Here is a 23784-nt window from a genome sequence, read left to right as displayed (position 1 = left end):
TCATGACCCAAGCTGAAGGCAGACACTTAAGCTGAGCTACCCAGGAGCCCCTAATATATGCATTTCTAATTAAACTTTACTTTTTAGATTTATCTATCAATTTCTGTAATGTATTTGTCTCTTTAATAATGTGCCAATAATAACTGTAATGATAACTTAATCCCAATGAAGGGAAAATAACATTTAGGTCCTCTGGTCACTGAGAATATTAAAAAATTAATTTCAATTTATATACATTTTTAATACCAGAAAGATACAAATTATTATCAATAAAAGACCTCCAAGCATAAAAATGTATTATGTTAGGATAAAATTCTGTGGGAGAAATGGAATGGAAATATGAGTTCAAGGAGAAAATGGAACAATGTAATATTTCTGGTTGTTAAAGAAGAACTTATTCATGGATTTTTAAAAACTGATAATGGTGGGCATCAAGTATAGTATTTAAATTATATCAAATAGATATATTATGTCACTATAGTATTTAAATTATATGAATAGCTTTGTTGAAAGGAATATTACAACTTTTATACCAAGTGTCAATAATTAAGGTATGGCAGAAATCATATCTTTTGAAATTAATTGATGATGGAAAAATTTCACTGTCAATTTTTTTCAAAGATTTTATTTATTTATCTGACAGAGAGAGAGATTTCAAGTAGGCAGAGAGGCAGGCAGGGGAAGGGGGAGGCAGGCTCCCTGCCAAGAAGAGAGTCCAATACGGGGCTTGATCCCAGGACCCCGAAACCATGACCTGAGCAATGGCAGAGGCCCAACCCACTGAGCCACCCAGGCACCCCTCATTTTCAATTTAAAAATGGACAAAAAAGTAAAAATAGTTTCCAAAAAATGTTAGGGGCATGCAAACAACCCCTAAAGGTAAATATTTCATATGTATTTATAACTAGAAATATAGAAATTCACAAAAATTAATGTTTCCAAGTCCACAATAGTATGTGATGAAACCAGGAAGGTCTGTTTGACTCTGATCCTTTAAATTTCTCACGCACCTTCACTTTCCCAGATTTCCCTCACTCTGCTTCACTTCCTGTTCAGCTCACTGACCCTATGGAACTGACCTGCAGGGGCCACAAGACCACAAGTGCTTGGCTGCCGACTCACAAAAGCAATCACATAGAGACACTATACCTTCCCATAAACTTCTGCATGAGCTTCCCCTTCTCAGTCCACTTTGGTGGGGGTGTTTGGCTTCAGGAATTTTCTATAAACACCAACATGTCCACCTGCCACAGTGCTTCAGGAGGCTGGTTAGTGCTTCCTTCTCTGGTCCTCCAAATTTCCCTTCTGTACTTTCATTTCCCTAGCTCCTCCCACAATTATGTAAAGTTTAAATCTTATAATAAATCTCTTATTCTTATAATATGCATGATGGGGGCACCTGGGTGGCTCAGTAGGTTAAGCCTCTGCCTTCAGCTCAGGTCATGATCTCAGGGTCCTGGGATCGAGCCCCGAGGCGGGCTCTCTGCTCAGCAGGGAGCCTGCTTCCCCCTCTCTCTCTCTGCTTGCCTCTCTGTCTACTTGTGATCTCTGTCAAATAAATAAATAAAAATCTTTAAAAAAAATATTCATGATGACTCTTCTTCACTGACACAATTATTATTACCTAAAATAATTCCTGAGTAATAGAATCTGAGTATTGGGAATATGGAATTGGTTCTCTGATCTGGCTAGATTTAAAGATAATTAGGATCCTGTTGCCAGTGACAAATGGGGCAGTGATAGTCCATGGCATGCAGTGAAAACACTACCTAAAGTGTCACCTTTAGCCACTTGGAAGGACCTTGCATGTCCAAGTGGTTGCTGGTGCAGAAAAATTTAGCGGAAATATGAGTAAATTTACCAGATTGATCTGGTTGGTTCTAAATGTGCTGGAGAACATGGAGAAGGAAAAAATGAGATTAAGGCTTTAAAATTCCAACTGGAAGTCTTGCTAAGGAACCAAAAAGCTTCTATAAGTGCCCTGAAGTTAACTTTATCTTCTATAGTCACAGAATTGGATTTTCTAAAAACCAAATCCAAAACTTAATCCAGAGGAAGGCTGTATAACAATGCAAATTTAATTAATAACTTCTCAGGGTCTCTTAGGGAATTGAATGGAAAAGAATGAAACCCCCAAATTTGAGAGGAGGGCATACAGGCAAATTCTAATAAAGCTGAGAATTTTGAATACCCAAATTCTGTAGTTCCCTTTGACATTTAAATCAGTATTTCTACAAGTTTCTGAGATCAACCTCCTCTTGTCTGAAGTAATTACAAAAGATCTCTTACTCAGTACTGCACATCCTCCTCAGCATCAACTTCCATCACCTCTCCCTGCTTCTAGCTCTATAAACAGATTGACATCCCAGATGGCTCTAAGGGTCCAGGTACAAAGCACAACCCATAAGGATGAACAATAAACATCAAAGGATGGGAGGGAGAATTAAGATTATTTTAAGACGCTTGCACTACTTGAGAGGTGGAAAAATGTTATTTGAAAGTAGGCTTGAATTAGTTGCAAATTCTAGGGTAACAGCTGAATAAAGAAATAAAAGAGGTATATTTGATATGCTAAGAGAGCAGAGAAAATGGGATCATATAAAATGCTCAATTAAAACTTCAAAAAGTGGTAGGCACCTGGATGGCTCAGTCAGTTAAGCATCAGCCTTTGGCTCAGGTATGATCCTGGGGTCCTGGGATTGAGTCCCACATCGGGCTCCCTGCTCAGTGGGGAACCTCTTTCTCCCACTCCCTCTGCCCACCCTTGTCTTGTGTGCTCTCTCTCTCTCTGAAATAAATAAATAAAATCTTTACAAAAAAAAAAAAACAACTTCAAAAGGCAGAAAGAGCACAGAGAACAAAAAAGCAACAGAACAAAGACAACAAATAGAAAACAGTAACAGTAACAAGTATAGTAGAAATTGATCCACCTATATCAATTATCACTTTAGACCATTATAATAATGACCTAAATGCACCAATTGAAAGACAGATATTATCAGGGTGGATCAGAGACTCAACTATGTATTGTTTATGACAAGCTCACTTTAAATATAAAGACGGACATAAATTAAAAGTAATGTACCTAGGGGCACCTGGGTGGTTCAGTGGGTTAAAGCCTCTGTGTTTGGCTCAGGTCATGACCCCAGGGTCCTGGGATTGAGCCCCACCCACATTGGGCTCTCTGCTCAGCAGGGAGTCTGCTTCCCCCTCTCTCTGCCTGCCTCTTTGCCTACTTGTGATCTCTGTCTGTCAAATAAATAAATAAAATCTTTTTTAAAAAGTAATGTACTTAACTTTTATAGGTTAAATATAACAACAATTTAAAAAAATTAGAAATCTTACAATGTCAGCTTTCAGATCACAGTGGAATTAAACTAGATCAATGAGAGAATGATAGCTGGAGAATCCCCAAATATTTGCAGAATAAACAGTATACTTCTAATTGACACAGAGAGCAACAAAGACATGTCATGAGAAATTTAAAAATATTTTGAGGTAAATGAAAATGGAAACACAGTCATCAAAATTGTGGGGTGCAGCAAAAACAAAATTTAGAGGTCATCACTGAATATGTATATTAGAAAAGAAAAAAAGATCCAAAATCAATCATCTAAGGAAATTAGATCCACCTTAGGAAACTAGAAAATGAAGAACAAATTAAATCCAAATTATGCACAAGAAAATAAGTAAGATTTAGAGTAGAAATCAATGAAAATGAAAATAGAAAATCAATAGAGGAAATCAATAAAATCAAAAGCTGGTGCTTTGAAGAAATCAATAAAATTGATAAGCCTCCAGCAGGTTAGTTAAATAAAAAAGAAAAAGGATGCAAATTACTAATATCAAAAATGAAAGAGGGGGCATTAATACAGATTTCATGAACATTAAAAGGATAATCAAGAAATAAAGAATTTATAAAACTCTATGTGCACAAATTTGATAACCTTAATGGAAAGTACCAGTTCTTTGCAGGACAGAATCTAACAAAACTCAAAAGAAGCAGACAATCTGATAGGCCTGCATCTATTAGAGAATTTGAATCAGTAATTAATAATCTTCCAAAACAAATAGCACCTGGTCCTAATGGGTTTACTGGTGAAGATCACCAAACTGTTAAGGAAGAAATTATGCCAATTTTCTACAATCCCTTTCAAATACAGAAGCAGAGGGAACACTTCATTCTATGAAGTCAGAATTACCACAATTTCAAAACCAGTACATTTTAATGCACAGAGATCTTTGGTATCAGGTAAGTGATTATGGTATTCCTAGAAAAGAAAGATAGGTAACCTACTAAAGTCTTGTTGATTTTTATAAGCAGAAAAGCTCTAAATCTAAAAGTTTCACTTGATTTACCACAAATACGGTTCTCCAATGAATTCTTTTATTTGAACCAGTTTACAGATTCAAACCCATTTAATGATGAATAGGTCCACTCCCCTGAAGCAAAGGCCCTGCTACACTGCCAAAAGTTTTACTGTAAATCTTCTTCCTAGGCTGTTTTCAAAGGGACATACAGCCATTGTGCTTGGTGAAAAAGAAATTACTAGACAATTATGAAATCAAAAGATTAATGGGGTTTGGCTTATGTCCATCTTATAGGGAGCTCCCTAAATGAATGCACTCAATGGTTGTTTCCTCATTTACAGAATGCATAATTAGAATAAATATACTCAGGATGCCTTCATGGCTCAGTTAGTTACATGCCTGTCTTCAGCTCAGGTCATGATCTCAGGGTCCTAGAGTGAGTCCTGCACAGGGCTCCTTGCTTGGCAGGAAGCCTGCTTCTCCCTCTGCCTGCTTCTCTTTTTGCTTGTGATCTCTCTCACTCTCTGACAAATAGATAAATAAAATATTTTTTTAAAAAAGGGAATAAATATACTCAGCAATTGGCTGAATCCCCACATTGTCCCTTGACCTGGAGACAGAAGGTTATTATGGTAGGAAAAGTTAATGAAAATCTCTAGGACTACCTCTAGCTAACAACAGAGCAAACCAAAAGAAATGCCACATTTATAGAGGGATATTAGCAGATATTAATACCTTTTAATTTGCCTATGTTGACTGTGCAGAGGACATATTAATCTTAAGGAACAACAAGAGCATAGTGCAAGTTTAATTAGGTGATGATTTAAATTGCAGCTGCTTTTCTAGATGTGGTTTAATCATCATAGCACAGTAACACATCCCCTGGTGTGGTAGCTATTAATCTGGCAAATGCAGTTTGCCTCACCTAGAAGCGCCAGCAATAAAGCTAATTGTCTTACCTATATCAAATCTCCATCCCTTGTCATAATCATAATCCTGTCGAAGAGACCTTTATTGTTTCTTCATTCACAAGGTAACACCTTGGTCCACTACATTGATGTTATCATGCTTAGTGGACCTTGTGAAGAGGAAATTAAACCTTTCTAGACATCATTAGACATATGTATACCCCCTGGCTGGAATTTTTAGGGGTCTAGACATTTGTATACTCTCCGGCTGGAATATTTAGGGGTCAAGAAGGATAAGGTGCTGCAACTGACTTCTACCTTTCATGCCTTTTTGGATTTTTGAGGCAGCATATATTCACTTGGGTCTGATACTACAATCTATTTACTGAGTAACCCAGAAGACTTCCAGGATTGACTAAAGTCAAAAGCAAAACACAGTTGTGAACAGGTTCAGGCTGTAATGCAAGTGGCTCTCTTACTTTGATCATTTGACCTAGCTGATCTGATGGGTGTCAGAAGTGTCTATGGAAGATGGATATGTTGTATGAAGCTAATGGAAGGTCTCTAATGGTGAATCACAGAACAAACCTTGAAGATTTCAAAATAAAGCCACCATTCTCTGCATATAACTATTCTATTGAGAAACAACCTTTGGCTAGCCTCAGGGTTCTCATGGAAAGAAAAACCCTTGATGGAGGTAACCAAATTGCTGTGAAAATTGAGCTTCCCAAATTGAACAAGGTCTGACTCACCAAACCCTAAAGTTGGATGTATACATCGGGTCTCCATCATCAGGTAGAACTGTTCATTATCAGGTTAAGAAAATTTTAGAAGCACAAGTTAATTCTGTAAGTAAGTATCTCAGACTTCCAAGTCTCATATTGCTGCTACATTACCTCCTATCTCAACCCATAAAAATTTTCTATGATCTGATGACTTCAGAAGAAAAAAAAGAAAAATCTCAGCCTGCTTTACAGAGACTGCTGCATGATATGGTGGCACTACCCAAAAGTAAACAGCTGTAATACTACAGCCCCATTCAGGAGTGGCCCTAAAAAAAAAAAAGTTGTGAAGGGAAATCCTCCAAGTGGGCAGAAGCTCATAGTGCAGTTCGTTAAGCATTCAACACTTGGTTTCGGTTCAGGTAGTGATCTCAGGATCATGAGATCAAGCTCTGAGTCAGGATCTACACTGAATGCAGAGTCTGCTTGAGACTCCCTCTCCCTCTACCCCTTCCTCCTACCACATGCCTTCTCTCTCTCTCTCTCTCTCTCTCACTTTCTCTAAAATAAATAAATAAATCTTTGAAAAAATGAAGTCTGATAGTCTAAGTAGTCAAAGAACAGATTGGACTGAGCTAGTTTAAGGAATCAAGAATAGTTTTCCCTAAGTAAATAATGCTTACTTTCAATTCAGAAGCAGAATCAGAATTTAGCTAGTCCGTGAAGGGGTAGATGTTGGATTGCAATGGGGAGAAAGATGATAAAGGCTTAAAGAGAACCAGGATCATTAAAGGAACCAAATGTGAGTCAGCATTAGAGTGCTGTAGGAGCTAGTAAGGGAAGATAAACCAAGGGTTTAATTGCTGAGGACTATGAAGGTTAAGGATTTTGAATTTTATCCCCCCCCCAAAAAAAAGTTGTGACATTGTAGCAACTTAAAATATTAAAGTGACATGATTGGATTTGCCTCTAAAAGAAATCATATGGTTGGGGTGCCTGGGTGGCTCAGTTGGTTTAGCGTTGGACTCTTGGTTTCAGCTCAGGATATATATAGCTAAATATAAATAAATAAATAAATAAATAAATATAACTGATAAATATATATATATGAACATATATATCACTAAATTCCAGATATACACATACACACATATATGTAATACATTTCTTTATCCATTCATCTACTGATGGACACCTAAGTTGTTTTTATATCTTAGCTATTGTAAATAAGACTGCAATGAACATGGAAGTGCATATGTCTTTTCAAATTAGTGTTTCATTTTCTTCAAATAAATGCCCAGAAGTGGAATTGCTGAATCATATGGAAGTTTTATTTATTTATTTATTCTTGAGGAACCTCTATACTGTTTTCCACAGTGGCTACACCAGTTTATATTCCCATGAACAATACACAGAGGGATTCCCTTTTCTCCACTTCCTTGCAAATACTTGCCTGTTTGATAGCAGCCATTCTAACAGGTGTGAGCTACTACCTCCTTGTGGTTTTGATTTACATATCCCTGATGTTTAGTGATGTTGGATATCTCTTCATGTACTTGTTGGCCATCTGTACTTCTTCTTTGAATAAGTGTTTATTCAGATCTTTTGCCCATTTTTAAATTGGATTGTTTTGTTATTGAATTTTATGAGTTATTTATATATTCTGAAATTAACTCTGTATCAGATTTGCAAATATTTTCCCCATTCAGTTAGTAGGTTGTCTTTTCATTTTGTTGATGGTTTCCTTTGCTGTGTGGAATATTTTTAATTGATGTAGCCCCACTTAATTATTTTTACTTTGCTTTTGGTGTCAAATTCAAGAAATCTTTACCAAGACTGATGTCAAAGGGTTTACCACTTATGTTTTCTTCTAGAAGTTTTATGGTTTCATGTATTACATTCAAGTCTTAATCCATTTTGGGTTAATTTTTGTGTATGGTGTAAGATAATGGTACAATTTCATTCTTTTACATATGGCTATCTAGTTTTCCCAAAATTTATTAAAGAAACTATCCCTTCCCCATTCTATATTCTTGGTTCCTTTATCATAAATTGATTGGCCATATACGTGTGGGTTCATTTCTGAACTTTATTCTGTTCTACTAATCTATGTACCTGTTTTTATGCTAATACCATACTGCTTTTTTAAAAGAATGTAAAATTTTTTACTTATAAAATCTTTTAAAAGAATGGATGGTGGTGGGTGTCAAATCACTGTGGTATTTAGATTCTATTGAATACATTTTAAAGTGATAGAACAGTTTCATTTTTAAGGTTATATATTTATGACATTTACCTACAATTAACATTTTGTAACTACTTAAGTTTCTAATACAAAATATTAATCCTCAACTTAAAAATTCTTTACAAATATCAAATCATTATGCTGTACATTATGTATGTATATAATTGATATTACATACCATAATAAAGCTCTTATGGAGCTATGTAAGCAAAATGTTTGCTTTGGCTACGTGTGATCTTTTGTGTTTCCATACAAATTTTAAGGTTGTTTGTTCTATTTCTGTGAAAAATGCCATTGAAATTTTGATAGAGGTTGCATTGACTCTGTAAATTTGTTTGGGCTCTATGGATATTTTAACCATATTAACTCTTCCAATCCATAAGCATGGAACATATTTCCCATTTATTTGTGTCTTCCTATATTTCTTTCATTAATGTCTTACAATTTTCAGTGTACTGGCCTTTTACGTCTTTAGTTAAATTTATTCCTAGGTATCTGATTGTTTTTGATGCAATTTGAATAGGATTGTATTTCTTAATTTCTTTTCCTGATAGTTCATTATTAGCGTGTAGAAATGCAACAAATTTTTGTACATTGATTTTTCATCCTGCAACTTCACTGAATTCACTTATTCTAACAGTTTTTTTTGGGTATAGTCTTTTGGGTTATCTATGTACAATATCATGTCATCAGCACATATTTTTGCTTCTTCATTTACGAATTGGATGACTTTCATTTCTTTATTTTTTATTTCTTTTTTATTTCTTTTTCTTGCCTAATTGCTCTGGTTAGGATTTCCAGTACCACATTAAGTAATACATATATACTTGCTTTATTCTTGATCTTAGAGGAAAAACTTTCAACTTTTCATCACTGATTCTGATGTTACCTGTAGGTTTGTCATATATAGCCTTTAGTACTTTGAGGCACAGTCCCTCTACACCCACTTTTTTAGACTTTTTAATCACAAATTAATGTAGAATTTTGTCAAATGAATTTATTAACATAACTATAATTTTGTATCCTTCATTCTGTCAATGTCGTTTATCACATAAACTTGGAGATGTTGTCATCTTTGCATCCCTGAAATAAATTTTGACTTGATCATTGCATATGGTCCTTTTGATGTATTGATGGATTCAGTGTGCTAATGTTTTGTTGATTAACAAATGTTAATCATGATAGTGGCCTGTCATTTCCTTTTCTTGTGACATCCTTGTCTGGTTTTAGTATCAGGGTAATGTTAGCCTCATAAAACTAATTTGAAAGTGTTCCTTCCTCTTGTATTTTTACAATAATTTGAGAAGAATTGGTATTAATTCTTCCTTTAATGTTTGGTAGAATTTACCAGTGAAGCCATCTGATTTTATACTTCCATTTGTTGAGAGAATTTTGATTACTGATTCAATCACCTTACTGACAATAGCTCTGTTCAGATATTCTATTTCTTCCTGATTCAGTCTTGGTAGGTGTATATTTCTGGGAATTTATCCATTTCTTCTAGACTGTCAAACTTGTTGGTAAATAACTGTTCACAGTAATCTCATATGATCCTCTGCATTTCTGCGGTATAAGTTGTAATGTCTCCTCTTTCATTTCTTTGTGAGTCTACCTGAAGTTTTGTCAATCTTACTTATCTTTTCAAAGAACCAGCTTTTAGTTTCATTGATCTTTTCTATTGTCTTTTAGTCTCTACTTCATTTATTTCTGTTTTTTGTTATTTACTTTCTTCTACTAAGTTTGGGCTTCATTTGTTCTTTTCTTGTTCCTTGAGGTATAAAGTTAGATTGTTAATATTTGAGATTTTCCTTGTTTCTTTATGTAGGCATTATCACTATGAACTTCCCTCTTAAAATTGCCATTGTTGTGTCCCATAAGTTTTGGTATATTGTATTTCCATTTGCATTCATCTCAAGGTATTTTTTTTTTTCTCTTTCACCCACTGATTATTTAGTGAGATGTTGTTTAATCTCCATATATTTGTAAGTTTTCCACTTTTCTTCTTGTAGTTGATTTCTAGTTTTATACCATTATAAAATATACTTGGTATGATTTCCATCTTCTTCCTAAATTTGTTAAGATTTCTTTTGTGGCCCAACATATGGTATATCCTGGAGAATATTTCATGTGCACTAGAGAAGAATGTGCATTCTGTTCCTTTTGGATGAAATATTCTGTATTTATCTGTTAAGTCCATCTGATCTAATGTGCCAATTCAGGCTAATATTTCTTTATTGATTTTCAGTTTGGATGATCTATGTCATGCCATTGATGTAATTGGATTTAATTGTAATTAAAGTCCCTTACTATTATTACATTGCTATTTATTCCTTTAGGTCTGTTAATATTTGCTTTATATATTTAAGTGTCCCTTTTTGGGTGGCTAAATATTTAGAAATGTTATATCCTCTTGTTGGACTGATGGCTTTATCATTATGTAATGTCCTTCTTGGACACTTAGTACAGTCTTTGTTTTAAAATCTATTTTGTGTGATATAAGAATAGCTAGCCCAGCTTTCTATTGGTTTCCATTTGCAAGGAATATCTTTCACCTCTTCACTTTCAGTCTCTGTGTGTCCTTACATCTGAAGTGACTCTTTTGTAGGCAACACATAGATGGATTATTTTTCTTTTATCCATTCAGTCACTCTATGACTTTCAGTTGGAGAATTTGGTTCATTTAGATTTAAAGCAGTTATTGATAGGGGTCTACATATTGCTATTTTGTTCATTGTTTTCTAGGTGTTTTATTCCTTTCTTCTTCTCTTGAATTTCTCCTTTGTGGTTTCATGACTTTCTTTAGCAGTATGCTTAGATTCCTTTCTCTCTGTTTAGAGTTTGTAGCAGGACAGAGTAGCATTTGAGATCAAGCCCTTTGACATGGAGATCAAGCAAAGGAATAACTCATGAAGGAGACTAAGAGACAGCCAAAGGTAAGAGGACTTTCAGGAGTGTATTGTCCTACAGGTGCAGAGAAGAAAGTATTTCATGAGACTGAAGGAACTGCTGAGAAGGCGAGTCAGACGATGACTAAAAAATGAACAGTAAATCCAGCACCAAGGAACTGGGTTATTGGAGGTCATATTGAGTTACTAGAGTTATATTTCATATATTAGAGATCATATTTTATATTAGAGTTATATTTCAGAATTCTATCTCAGAATCCTATCTCTGAAGAATTCTATCCTTCAGATTTTAGTCACCTGGGTCTAGGGCTCCTACGCTGCTGCTTCATGAATTAGGAAAAATACCCTTGCGTCCTTTTACGTTACATGTCATTACATGTAATATGTGGATGACAAAATGATACTACTTTGTGTTACTGTGCTACTAGTATCTTGCAATCTTGCAGAAATTCAGCAAAATTGTCCCCCCCCCCCACCTTAAAAGCCTTCATTCCAAGGCTCTGTCTCAAGTTCCAAAGGAAGTGAGGGGAGAAAGAGGTAAAGACATAGGAAAAAGGAATGACTACTAATCCCAAAATTATCCCTTCTCTCTCCTATAGACTCTATCTCTGAACAAGTTTGTGTATTTCATGTGGTCCAAAATCTCTTCCAAGTGGACTGGTGGCAAGACCACTCCTTTTTTTTCTTTTTCTTTTGTCCTCAACACTGATAAATCCTTGTACTAAACATAATGAAGCTGTCAAAATGAGGACCCTGCTAGATACAACTGAGATGTTTTCTTTCCAAAAGAGATAACTTACTGAGCCTTCAAAGAGACAACTTATTTATCTTGGCATGTGACTCTTGCAATGTCTGAAAATCTACTGCACATTGTTTTTTTTTTTAGAAAAACAAAACAAAATTCAGTAAGATCAGTCCCAGTGTCTATCTCTGTGACCTGAACTATTCTTTTTATTTCTCAGAAGTAACTAATTAAGCCTACCCCTTGCTCTCTCACTTAGATCTGTATTCATGGTGTTTTCCTCAAATTAAAGCTTCAATGTTGTGTGAATATTGACCCAAGATTTAGAAATATTTTTTAGAAGAACTAAATTGCAAGGCAGGCTGATACAGAAGAGATCTAGAAATGCATTCTATATAGTGAGGCAAACCTATATAGTAGAAAAAGTACTACTGATATTCAGATTAACAAATGAGTATTCACCTGCTTCCACTATCTGGCTCTTGAACTTGGTCAAGCTTATAGGAATATTGCATAGATAAAATGTATATGAAGTTATTTAGCTTGGTGATCAGCACATAGTAGGTACTCGATAAATATTTGTTTCATTTTATTTCTTAACATTAGTTTTCTAATTTTCACTCATTTAACAAATATTTCTGAGAATCTACAAAGTGACACATACTCTGCCAAGCATTATGTGTACACCGATGAAATACAGATAGAGACAGTGCTTGTTGTCAGGGAAGTTACCAGGTATGTGTGTAAAGTGAAGACAATATTCAGCTCACTAGAAGATCAGGCGGTCACATGAGATAATAATTGAAAATGCCTTATTGACTCAAAAGACCTATGCTGGTTCATTTTCATACTTCTAATTACAAAATAACTGTGTTTTCATTCCTGATACAGAAATACAGAGAAAAGTAAGAAGGTAGAATCCTAATATATATCTCAACTTTGGTGTGAGCATAAGAAACTTCCTTAAAGCATTACACTATGTTTGTTTGGCATGAGGGCTGTATAAATGCCAGAGGGCTAAGTGTTTTTGTTGAGACTGTCAGTGAAAATCTAGATAAGGAATAGATTTTTAGATTTCTGACATAAAGTAGAAGCAAAGGCAAATAGACATGGGGAAAGAGAAAGAATTTTGGGGTCCTGAACACCCACAGGTGGTAGGAGGAAACTCTGAAAAGACTGAATTAGTCCTTGCCCTTTTCTTTTCTTTTTTTTTTTAATATTTTATTTATTTATTTGACAGACAGAGATCACAAGTAGGCAGAGAGGCAGGCAGAGAGAGAGGAGGAAGCAGGCTCCCTGCTGAGCAGAGAGCCCAATGCGGGGCTCGATCTCATGACCTGAGCCGAAGGCAGAGGCTTTAACCCACTGAGCCACCCAGGCACCCCAGTCCTTGCCCTTTTCTAGACCAAGAATCTAGCTTGAGAGACAAGTGGAGAAAAGACACGGTATGACTATAAGTTGTATTCTCTGAGGCATTTATAAATGCAAAGTATGCATGTTGATATTTGTCAGTCCATATACACCCTGATTGGTCAATCACTGTCATTAGAGTGTCTTTAAGAATGGGAGAGAGAGGATACCATTCTTCTCTAATTTACCTAACATCTACTTACATTTCCGAAAGAGAAAATGATTAATTTCACTTAATTTTTTTAAATTGCTGTTGTTGAAGATGATGACTTTAATAATTAAATAATTTTTAATACTTTTAATAAATTTATATTATTATATTTATATATTATATGCTTTAATAATTTTGAAATATTATATGCTCATTGTTCAGAAGAAAATTTTTTGATAGCTTCTAGACATGGGAGACTCCAGTAGCTTCCTCAAATGAAAGACATGAGTTAACTTGCTTTACATTACAGAGGCAGGTCATATTTGATTTGAAGAGGAAAATTCTGGAGTGAAAGTAGAGCCAGAAAGTGTGAACTTTGTCCAGGAGAAGAGAAAGATGTTTCCTATTGCAATGTGGTCTGAGAGGGTCGGGGACATAAAATGTTGAGGATTTGTGTGAGTGTGTAATTTCGCATTGCTGTACAATGTGATTTCTTACAACTTTGCAGCAAAGACTTTATTGTCTGTTGGGTTTGGTTTCTCATAGAAACAAGTGAAATTACAGAGCTCTGCCTTCTGGTTGCTAGTTGCCGTAGGGTCAAAACACATCCTACACATGCAGCCATAGGAAGCTCTTGGCTGATGCTGGGTTATGTATGTGTATACCTGTTTTAGTTGTATTTCAACCCTGGTAAGCAAACAAGTAGACTGCTTTTCAGAATTACTACAAATCAATTAATTTCTTCTTGTAGTAGTGCAAGGTTTGCTCATAAATCAGAATATTTAAAACTTCCAGTGTATATATAGTTACAATTATTAATTGCTTTTATAAATACAAAAATTAGGCAATATTGGTGGAAAAAATATGAGACTTCAGAGAAAAGGGAAAAAGGAATGGATCAACCACAGATGTTCATGATCAGAAAACTGCACGAGGAATTAAGAAAAAAGTCTCAGAACACCTTGCAGGAATGAATTTGACCATTTTTCAGTTGAGCCTTGAACAATTAAGAGAAGAGTGGGAAGAAATCTAGAAACAGAGTTCAAACAATGAGGAATCAGAGAGGAATGGGGGATAAAATATGAATGTATTTTTTTCCCTAGGTTTTAAAGAATGGGGTGGGTATGCAAGGACCAATTATGAGTCCAAGTTGCAAGCAGCCTGATAAGAGGGATGGGACTCTGTGAAGGAAGGGTCACTGTGATAGAGTGAGTAAATGAGATATAACTTGTTAATGTGAAAGAAAAATTGTCTGAGTTTTATTTGAAGCAGAAACTTTTTGCCCAATGAAAAGGAAGAACTTAGTATTCCTAAAAAATGCTTTAGTGGTTTTTTGATAAAATTTCATAGGATTTGGACTTGGGGAAACTCACCCTTGTTGACTGTCACCCATAAGCCAAGAGCGGAGTCATTTTAAGCTGTTCTTTTCCTTTTGTAGCTAATCTAACAATGATTAGCTAACATTCTCTTTCCATAATGTTCCTAATCAGAGTACATGGTAGAACGGACCTCCTAGAGGCTTTCCTTCTTGCAATATTATACTAAAACTTTGATTCATAAGTAGTGTGCAGTTTTTCTTTACAATTAGAATCATCTAATAAACACGATTGCTGTATCATTCCAGAAGCTGGGAGGCTAGTGTTATTCTAGTTCAGCTCATCAAAAAGAAAACAACTCCAAAATGAATGAATCTAAGAGTCATCACCATTGTTGTGCTATCTGCTCCTGAAGTATTTTTTTTTTTAAGATTTTATTTTTAAGTAATCTCTTCACCCAATACGGGGCTCAAACGTACAACCCCAAGATCAAGAGTAGCATGCTCTACCAATTAAGCCAGTCAGGTGCTCCTGCCCCTGAAAAATTTCTATGGCACCCCAGTAGATACTGTGTGTTTAGTAGGCACTGTGTTGCATTGCTCAGAGTCTTTGTCAGAATGGGAGGACCTGTGTTCCCACCTTCTGAGGTTCACCAGCTGCTTTCAGAAACTGTCTTAGGCTACAGAAACTGTCTTCGGCTAAAGAGAATTACTTTCTCTAAGGTCACCCTCCTCACCTTCCTGAGGGCAGTCCATAGCAATGGTTCATTGCTATTGTGCTCTAAAGATCTAAATCTTCACCTTGGGACAAATTCTGAAGCGCCATCTGAGTTCTAGATATCCTTAGGGGCTGAGTCTTGTTGAAACTGCATCCCAGCCCAACTCTCCCTCTGTCTATGTGTTTGCTTCCCTCTCCCACCCCTGGTGCTGATTCTGAGAGTCTGCCCTAATAATAAATTCCTGCACTGGTCTCTCTGAGTCTGCTTCCCAGGACCGCCCTTGTAAGGGGCAGAAACAGCAGAACCTGGTAGGAGAGAGGTGGTGTGGGTAGATTTTATTTTGGACCAGGACACTTTATTGCTTCTCCAAGACCCACCCTAACTTGATCCAAAAAAAAAAAAAAAAAAAAAAAAAAAAAGGTTTTGACTCTATAAAACTTTCCTTTAGTGAATAGAGCTCTGCTGTAACTGGGGAGTGAGGGCAGGGGGAAAGGTTCTTATACAAAGGAATGCTCAGAGAGATCCTTGTACTTTCTGTCCTCAGAAATCTGGTTTCAAGGCCTAAGCAGGAAATGAAATGCTGGAAAAGCCAATAAATGAGTCAGAGACAGAGAGAATAAATCTCAAATACTGGCATAAAAGTAGGGTCAGATCGTGAGAATGAACTAAGGTTTAACATCGGATTGTGAATTTGTAAGCCAGAGTATTCAAAACTCAAGTGCGTATAAGTAATGCCAAGACTATTAAACAAGAAATGACGAAACTATTTAATCTATTCCTTGCCTCTTGGAGATAATCAAAGCCATCTGTTCCACCATTTTTAAAGCTGCTTCAAAATAATTACATTCCTGTCTTACCTAAAATTGTACTTTATAAAAAAGAGATTTAAATGTAACAATACTCTCTATCATTGGGTCACTCTGTTCACTCAACAACATTTTATTTAATAAGCATCTTTGCCTGCCATGTCCATATGTGTAAACTGAGTGCTAGGTTAATACTATAAACTGGCTTTTTGGGAGAAGGGAAAACTAAAGGGAAAGTACCATTGTTTAAATTGTAAAGAAAACCAGAATAAAAGGAAATAATAGTAACTTAAGATATTTGTAGTCAGGTTCAGGGCTGGTATCTAAGATGCCTCACTATTTACAATGTGACAACTGAACAATAACTTTGAGGCTTATAGCACTCTCAGGTCTCAGTGTATACCATTACTGCCATCTCAGCTACAATAGGAATAGTCACCTTAAGGAAACAAGAAAGTGGCATATTTTATATTTTAATTAGGCAAAAGTAGCATATCCACAAGCTAACCCCTCAGCTGGGCTGAATTTTTCTGGTTAACTCATTTCTACTTAAACTCTATGTCAGTGGAGCAGATGTACTCAAACGTGAAAAAGGAGAAACTCCAGGCATTTCTATTTTCATATATTTACTCCTCGCAACTTAATCCTCATAACCTTATAGGGAAGGTAGTCCTATGTCATTTTACAAATGGGAAAACTGAGAATAGCCACCGAGTTAGACAAGGGCTGCAGCAGGCCAAGGTACAAAGCAGAGGCCCAAGGTACAAAACAGGCCCCCTGTTGTCAGGGGGTATCTTGGTTATGTGCAGTTCAAGGTAAAAACAGGATCCATAAAAATGGATAAGAATAGGTAAGAATGGTAAGAATAAGATAGGTAAGAATGACTGAACAGAAATGGTAAACGGTTAGTGAAAGAAGGCTCTAAAAGAAGGCAAGATGATACAGCAACAAGAGGGGCAACTTCTCGGTATAATCAAGAAGCAGACTAATCAGGGGTGCTCTGAAACTCTTGACTTTTGTCTTCCTGTTATGGAACAGGAAGTAATACCTAGATCCGAGATTGGCTTTGAAGATTAGGTAAGACAATGTATGTTAAGACATGAAGCAGTACCTGGCACTTGGCAAGTCCTCTCAATCTGTGTTCTTTCTTCTTTCCTTATCTTTCCTTCCTCTGCTTCACAGCTGTGCCCAGAGGTGGTCTTAATTCTACAGAAGGGGATAAGAAATCAAAGTCAAGCCAGAGCTCACGAAGAAGGGGGAAAAGAAAACCACGGTCATTATTTAATTATGGATATAACTTAAAACCCAACCTATATTTTATGTCAAAAGTTGATAGGACCTTTCAGGTTTAAGTAATTAAATCTGATTTTAGGAACTTCCTGATATTGGGGAAAAAATATGGAACTCCTTGATATTGGGGGAAAAATATGTGGAGTCCACTTTGACATTTTTACAGGAGTACTTTCAAATATTCCCCAACAGCTGAAGCCAGAATGTAATCTACTCTTTCTCTAGCACTTATTTGCCTCCTAGGAATTCACAAAATTAAAGCCATATGAGTGCACATGCTTATAATCTCTCCATTGTCACTCCACAATTTCATGTGGACTGGCTTCTTTTTGTTCTCCTTTCTGACGTCAATCCTTTTTGTTCTCTTAGTCCCAGCTCTTTGAAGGAAGGGTCATCTAATTCATTTTTATAGCTCCAGCAGGCCAACTACAGTGCCATGGATAACATTTGCACTTAACAAAATGTTGTTGACTAAGTAGGTGGATTTGGAGGTCTCAATCCAATGTAGTAGTATTATCAAAGTCAGAGTGGGAGCATTGGGACATACATGTTAAAATGCAGAGGACTATATCGGAATTCAAGTTCTGGAGACCTCTAAACAGGCTCTTTAAAATGAAAAGACACAAAGGAAATTGGGCCAGAATTCGAGATTAGATTAGAAAGAGAACAGAGAAAGAGGATGGCAGCTCTGACCACCTGGCAGATGAGGGTCAACAGGGCAGGTAGGGGAAACTGGAGGATAACCCATCATATGAATTTTCATGGCTTTTACATTAGAGAATCAACTGTATCACCCTCGCCCTTTACTCTCTCTGATTTCACTTCTGTTTTTGCTTATAATTCTCTCTGTGTTTCACAATCAATATTTTCTGGAAAAAGATGACTAGGCCAGATGTTACCTGTATTGAACATACTTCCACATCTGCACACCTCAAAGTTTAAGGGCCACCCCATGACTCTTTTAAATCTGTTAACCCTGGTCTAATTTAAGTACAGCCAAGGTACACAAGACACTAACATTGGTAATCAATGTTGAAGGAACAGTTTGTGGCTCATTTCTGAAGGAGACTGCTGAGCAGTCAGAATTTTACACTTGCTCTCCTGTATACCTTATGAATGCCTGTGTTGGAACTAAGTTGGAATTGCCAGATTTAGTAATAAAAATATAAATATAAATTTATAAAACATAAATTAGTTTGAATTTCCTATAAACAACAAATACTAAATGTAGTATTTGGGATATACTTAAATGTGCTAAGATGGCTGCTTGGGCTTCACACGTAGAGGGAAGGAGAGAAACAAAACTGTTCATTCCTGTTAAGGGCACTTTTCTGAACAAATACCTTAAACTTAGCTTACTGGTGAGACTTTGGTCACATGGTCACATCTAACTACTGAGAAAGAAGTCTTTGCAGTGGACAGTCACATGCTCAGTTAAAAATCAAAGACTATTACTGAGAAGGAAGGGGAAAGTAGATATAGAAGACCAACTAGTCATCTCTGTCAGAAAAGTGATGGGAATAAAGGTATGTTTCAGAGGTAAAATAAACTGAACTAGATTGTATATGATGATGCTGATGCTGGGTTATGAAAGCAAAATAATAAAGTCTTTCAATTTTATTTCAACCAGGTCAGTTTACAGAATGGAGTTCCCTTTTAAAATAAATGGAAAATATAAGAGAAACATACATTCAAAACTTGTTAAGTGAACACCATAAAATTTTCAAAGTAAAATACTATACAGATACTATGGGAATATGACACAGTGGCTAACCAAATCTAGTAGATGACAGTGTGGCTGTCCTTCTTCCACTTTCCTAAGACAGTGTGATTAATTGCAGGTGCTTGCTATTATTGTTAGGAAATAAAATGTTTAGCATGGTATCTGGTACATACTAAATGTTCAATAGATTGATTAATGTTTAATATTTTTACCTATATTTCCAAACAGAAGAGTCACCCAGGAAATCAAATGGAAAATAAAAGAAAAATTTGAGGATGCTGTGAAAAGTAGTGAGAGGGGCTTTCTGCAGAGTTTATAGAAATGTACAGCGTGGGTATCATCCTGTAAGCTGGTTCTGCTGGCCAGGCAGTGACAGAAACCAATTTGTTTTCCCTTGGAGGAGACAGAGTAACTGTTTTACTGTATCCTTTTGGATTTCCTGGAAATTTGAACTTAGGACAGGAGGAAGGAGAGGCAATAGAAAGACCCTAGAATAAAAGTCAAAGATGAAGATACTACACATAAGCATTGGTGTTATGGCTAGCCCAGCCATTTACAGCTTTAGGGCCAAGGACAGCAATGCAGTAGTAATTTATTAATGGAGCATTAAGAGCCAGGCACATGCAAAATATGAGTGGGGATTCAGGGGGAGTGGATTAGAGAGTGGGTGCAGACAAGGCTGTCTGAAAGATGGTTCTCACCTTCTACAGCCAGAAAGACAGACTTAGTTAGAAATAACTCAGATATGGCAGAAAAATGTGATGGGGTGAAAAGTTGAGAGAGTGTTGAAGTATGGAGGATGAAGAGCTTAATTACAAAAGAACAGTTAGGGGTAATTTCTAGAAGGAAGTGAGATTTGAGTTGGACCTTGAGAGGTAGGTGGAATTTTAGGGGAGATTTAGGGGAGAGAGGAAAACTTTTCAGGCAGAGTGAATATCATAAGCACAGGTGTTAAAGGGTAGACTGTGAGGGACACCATGGCTCAAGAATTAGCCTATATGTACTATACTAGCTCTGGGAGTTACACAGCAGAGACAAATTGCAGTGGGCTTCTCATTGCAGATCGAAGATTTATGAGTTTTTGTCACGAAGGCATTAAGAGTTCTGAACAGAGTAAAAACAGAGTAAGTCTGTGTTGTAGGGATGTGCAATGGGGAGGATGGGCTGGAAAGGTCAGACCTGAGATCAGTCCACAGGCTGCTGTGATAGTCCAGAGAACCGTGGAAATAAAAACTCATATAAAGTAGAAAACACAATAGTCTCAGACTAGTCTGGCAAGAATGGTTATTAGTTACTTATCAACAAGCAACGAGGGTAAATTACTTAATCAGAGTATCATTATATGTTCTCTAAAATACTGCTCCAAATTACATCACAAGTTTGCTGTGGAAAGTAAATAAACATGTGTGAAGTCCCCGGTGAATGGGCCTTACTCCAGCAAAAATATTTTCAAAGTTTCTCCCTTATCCTTTGTAAGAACAACCTGTGGGGCCGGTACCACTTCTATTTCGGCCCTTAGGGTTGTTGTGCAATAGACTGGTCTTTCTTCTCTCTTCCTGGACTGTGTGCCTCACCGCCCTGGTCTCCACTCCTGGCCTCTCTCGGGCAAGCCTTCGCACACAGTAGGCTCTCAGAAAAAGCGTGTGAGCAAACAGGATGCGCAGGGCGAAAAGAGGCGGCCAGGACCAAGCAGCGCCCATCCCAGGTTATCTGCCCCTCGCCCGGTTCTCTGTTCTCTGGGTCGCGCCTAAGAGATCAGGGTGCCACTGAGCAGCGGGCACAGTCCCGACGCTGTTCAAGGAGCGGGGTTCCCTCCTCCTGAGGGCCGCGGGCTAGGGGATGAGGAACCCAAGCGACTCACTTCCAAAAGCGAACAGAAATCTCCCTCCTCCCGGCCTCCAGAGGTTCGTTGTCAGGAAATCCTAACCCCTTCCCCCTCTTCTCTGGCCCTCCTTCCGGCCCCTGGGAACCCGGGCGCCGTTTTCCAGAAGCCTCCTGGCCGGAGGCGGTCGCCGAGCGGGGCGGTGCGCGTGGGTGGGGGCTGGGCCGGGGGAGGGGAGTGCAAGAACTTTGAGAGTCAGCCTCGGGGGCCCGCGGTGACATTCCTGGAGGCGCCGCGAGCAGGCCGGCCTCTGGCGCCCGGACCGGGAAAGAGCCGCCGAGAGACGCCGCGGGAAGCCGTAGTGTCGCCGCCCCGAGAGAGACCCCTGGCAGTCCGCTGCGGCCGCGCGGGAAACAGACGTTGGAAGACGTGTCCGCGGGCATGGCCCTCTTCTTGCTGGAGCTATTGCTGCCGGAGCCACTCAGCTTCCCGGGCCTGGCCCTCGCCGCGGCCCTGCTGCTCGTGGTCCTGTGCTTGCGCGCCCGGCGCACCAGGTAAGCGCCCCTGCGGCCTCACCGCGCAGCTCCGCGGCCCGGGCGACGCATGCGCCCTGGGCCCCGCGGACCGTGCGCGACCCGGACGGCGGAGGGAGTATCCCCTCTCCCGACTCCTTGAGATTTCGAGTGCGGATAGTCATAACTTGCTGCGGGGCAGCGGCGTCTTGGGGGACTGTGTGTAATCACAAAGGCGGCTTCTGCGTCTTCCCCATACGTACGCATACATATTAAAGCGTTGGGACCGAATTCGATTTGCTGCTCCAGTATCGGTTGTATGTAATAAGCCCCAGGTTTGCATTATTCATTATGCATCACTCACGGCTTCCAAACAGACACATTTTGGGGCCGAGTTAACAGTGAGTTGATGCTTTATGGCCTAGAATTTGTAGAGCATTTCGAGGGGGAATTTTCTTACATTTCCTTCAGATAAAAGTGAAATATTTCAGGAGAATGGCAGTGTACGGTATGAACAATAACTCTGGGTGCTTCTCTGTGCCTCAGTTTACCTCACTGTACCTCATGTGGAAAAACGCGATAATAATACCTTCTGGGCCTTTGGTGACTACTAAATGAGTTTATAGTGTATATTTTGTGCATTTACTGTATTATTTTTATTAGGACAAAACCAATAACACAATGCAAGAACTGTGTCACTTCTTTATCTGATTTGAAAATGTGGAAGTAAAAACGAATATTCCAAGTAGAAGCATTCACTCGAAGTCACTATATTTTCTGTTTGAGATTAGATCTGTTTGCTTAGGTATACATACACAAAGATACGTTTATATGTATATGTGTGTATGACACAGGTTGTTTCTCAAAGGTTTGGGGAAAATGGCACCATTTTACTACATTCAAATATCTGGGGACGTTTCCAGAATGTTCATGGATTAATACTCTAGAAGGGAGTATTGCTCTTCTTACCCATGCAGATTTTCAGTGATTTTACTGGTATGTGCCATGCCCTCCCTCAGGTTGCCTTTCCCGATGGCTGTGCTTTTGCTTAGAGCCCAATGTGGGAATTTAGGACACTCTAATTTCTATGTAGGTTCCATCTTCCACAGTGTCTATCCTCAGCCAAGGCCACATTTAAAATAAAACCAATAAATTCAAGATACAATTTGAGTGGTGCTAGGAAACTCATTTCCTTTCCAGCAAGTCATTAATCATATACATATATTTTTAAAAATGACCTCCCCCCGCTTTTTTTTTTACTAATAATTGACTTAAATATAGATACTTTCTAAATTGTTATAAAGACAACATGTAAAAACAGTCTGGTTAGCAAGGCCAACTTGAAAACAAACATGTCTCTATTATTCTTTCCCTACCTCCCGTTCCTTGCAAAAATGACAAAAGTTAGTCCCAGAACAATATAAAATAAATATAAAATGGTTAAATTCTTCTAAATAAATGAAATACAGAGTGGAACTAGGGGAGAATCCATTTTATTATTTCTTCTGGTTTCTAAAGACCACTGGAATTCAATTTTTTTTCATACTCTAATGCTCCTGCCTCTGACTTATAAGAACCCTTGTGATTATGTTGAACGCACCCAGATAATCTAGGATAATCTTCCCATCTCAAGGTCCTTAATTTAGTCACATCTGCAAAGCCCTTTTTGTAATGTAGGGTAACATAGTCATAGGTTTGGGGGATTAAGACATGGACATCATTGGGGAACATCATTCTTCCTACCACAGTGCACCCTCTAACCTCCAAAGATTTATGTTCATCTTACATGCAAAATATACCACCCCGTCCCAACAGTCACAAAAACCTCAACCTATCACAGTATCAGCACAAGGTCCAAGATCTCATATAAATCTCATTCAGCTCCCAAGTCCCAAATCTCACCATTTAAATAATGTAAATTAGTGTGGGGATCTCGATATGATCGATTTGGGGACAAAAATTCCCAAGAACATCGTGGGTCCTTCATGTACGTGGCAGGGATTGACTCCCTTAATAAGAGGCTCCTCCACAGATTTTTCTTGGATCATTCCATTTACATTCCTGGCTTCTTTTGACATCGCTGAGGGGAAACAGTCACATGCCTCATATTTTCGATGATTGACCAATACTCTGCATGTGAATGAGTATGTATGATTAAATTGTCAAGAGTTCGAAATAGCCAATGTGAAACCAATGAATCAC

The 23784-nt window shown here is 37.7% G+C and overlaps 2 protein-coding genes across 2 annotated transcripts in view; one reads left to right on the top strand and one right to left on the bottom strand.

Annotated features, from left to right (window-relative positions):
- The window catches only part of LOC116882345 (translation initiation factor IF-2-like), a 156396-nt gene extending 134883 nt beyond the window's left edge, over window positions 1-21513 (bottom strand). Inside the window, exons 1-2 of the mRNA XM_032882656.1 lie at window positions 21110-21513; window positions 17347-17441 (exon numbers count right to left, since the gene is read on the bottom strand). Coding sequence (XP_032738547.1) covers window positions 17347-17441; window positions 21110-21513 — 499 coding nt within the window. The remainder of the gene's footprint in view (window positions 1-17346; window positions 17442-21109) is intronic.
- Window positions 21411-23784, top strand: part of LOC116882324 (cytochrome P450 7B1) — a 171787-nt gene continuing 169413 nt past the window's right edge. Inside the window, exon 1 of the mRNA XM_032882641.1 lies at window positions 21411-21624. Within this exon, the coding sequence (XP_032738532.1) occupies window positions 21512-21624 (113 nt within the window). The 5' untranslated portion in view covers window positions 21411-21511. The remainder of the gene's footprint in view (window positions 21625-23784) is intronic.

Source organism: Lontra canadensis, unplaced genomic scaffold (assembly GCF_010015895.1).
Source record: "Lontra canadensis isolate GAN:19392208 unplaced genomic scaffold, GSC_riverotter_1.0 scaffold83, whole genome shotgun sequence".
In the NCBI taxonomy this organism is placed as follows: domain Eukaryota; kingdom Metazoa; phylum Chordata; class Mammalia; order Carnivora; family Mustelidae; genus Lontra; species Lontra canadensis.
This window is presented reverse-complemented; position numbering and strand designations above follow the sequence as displayed.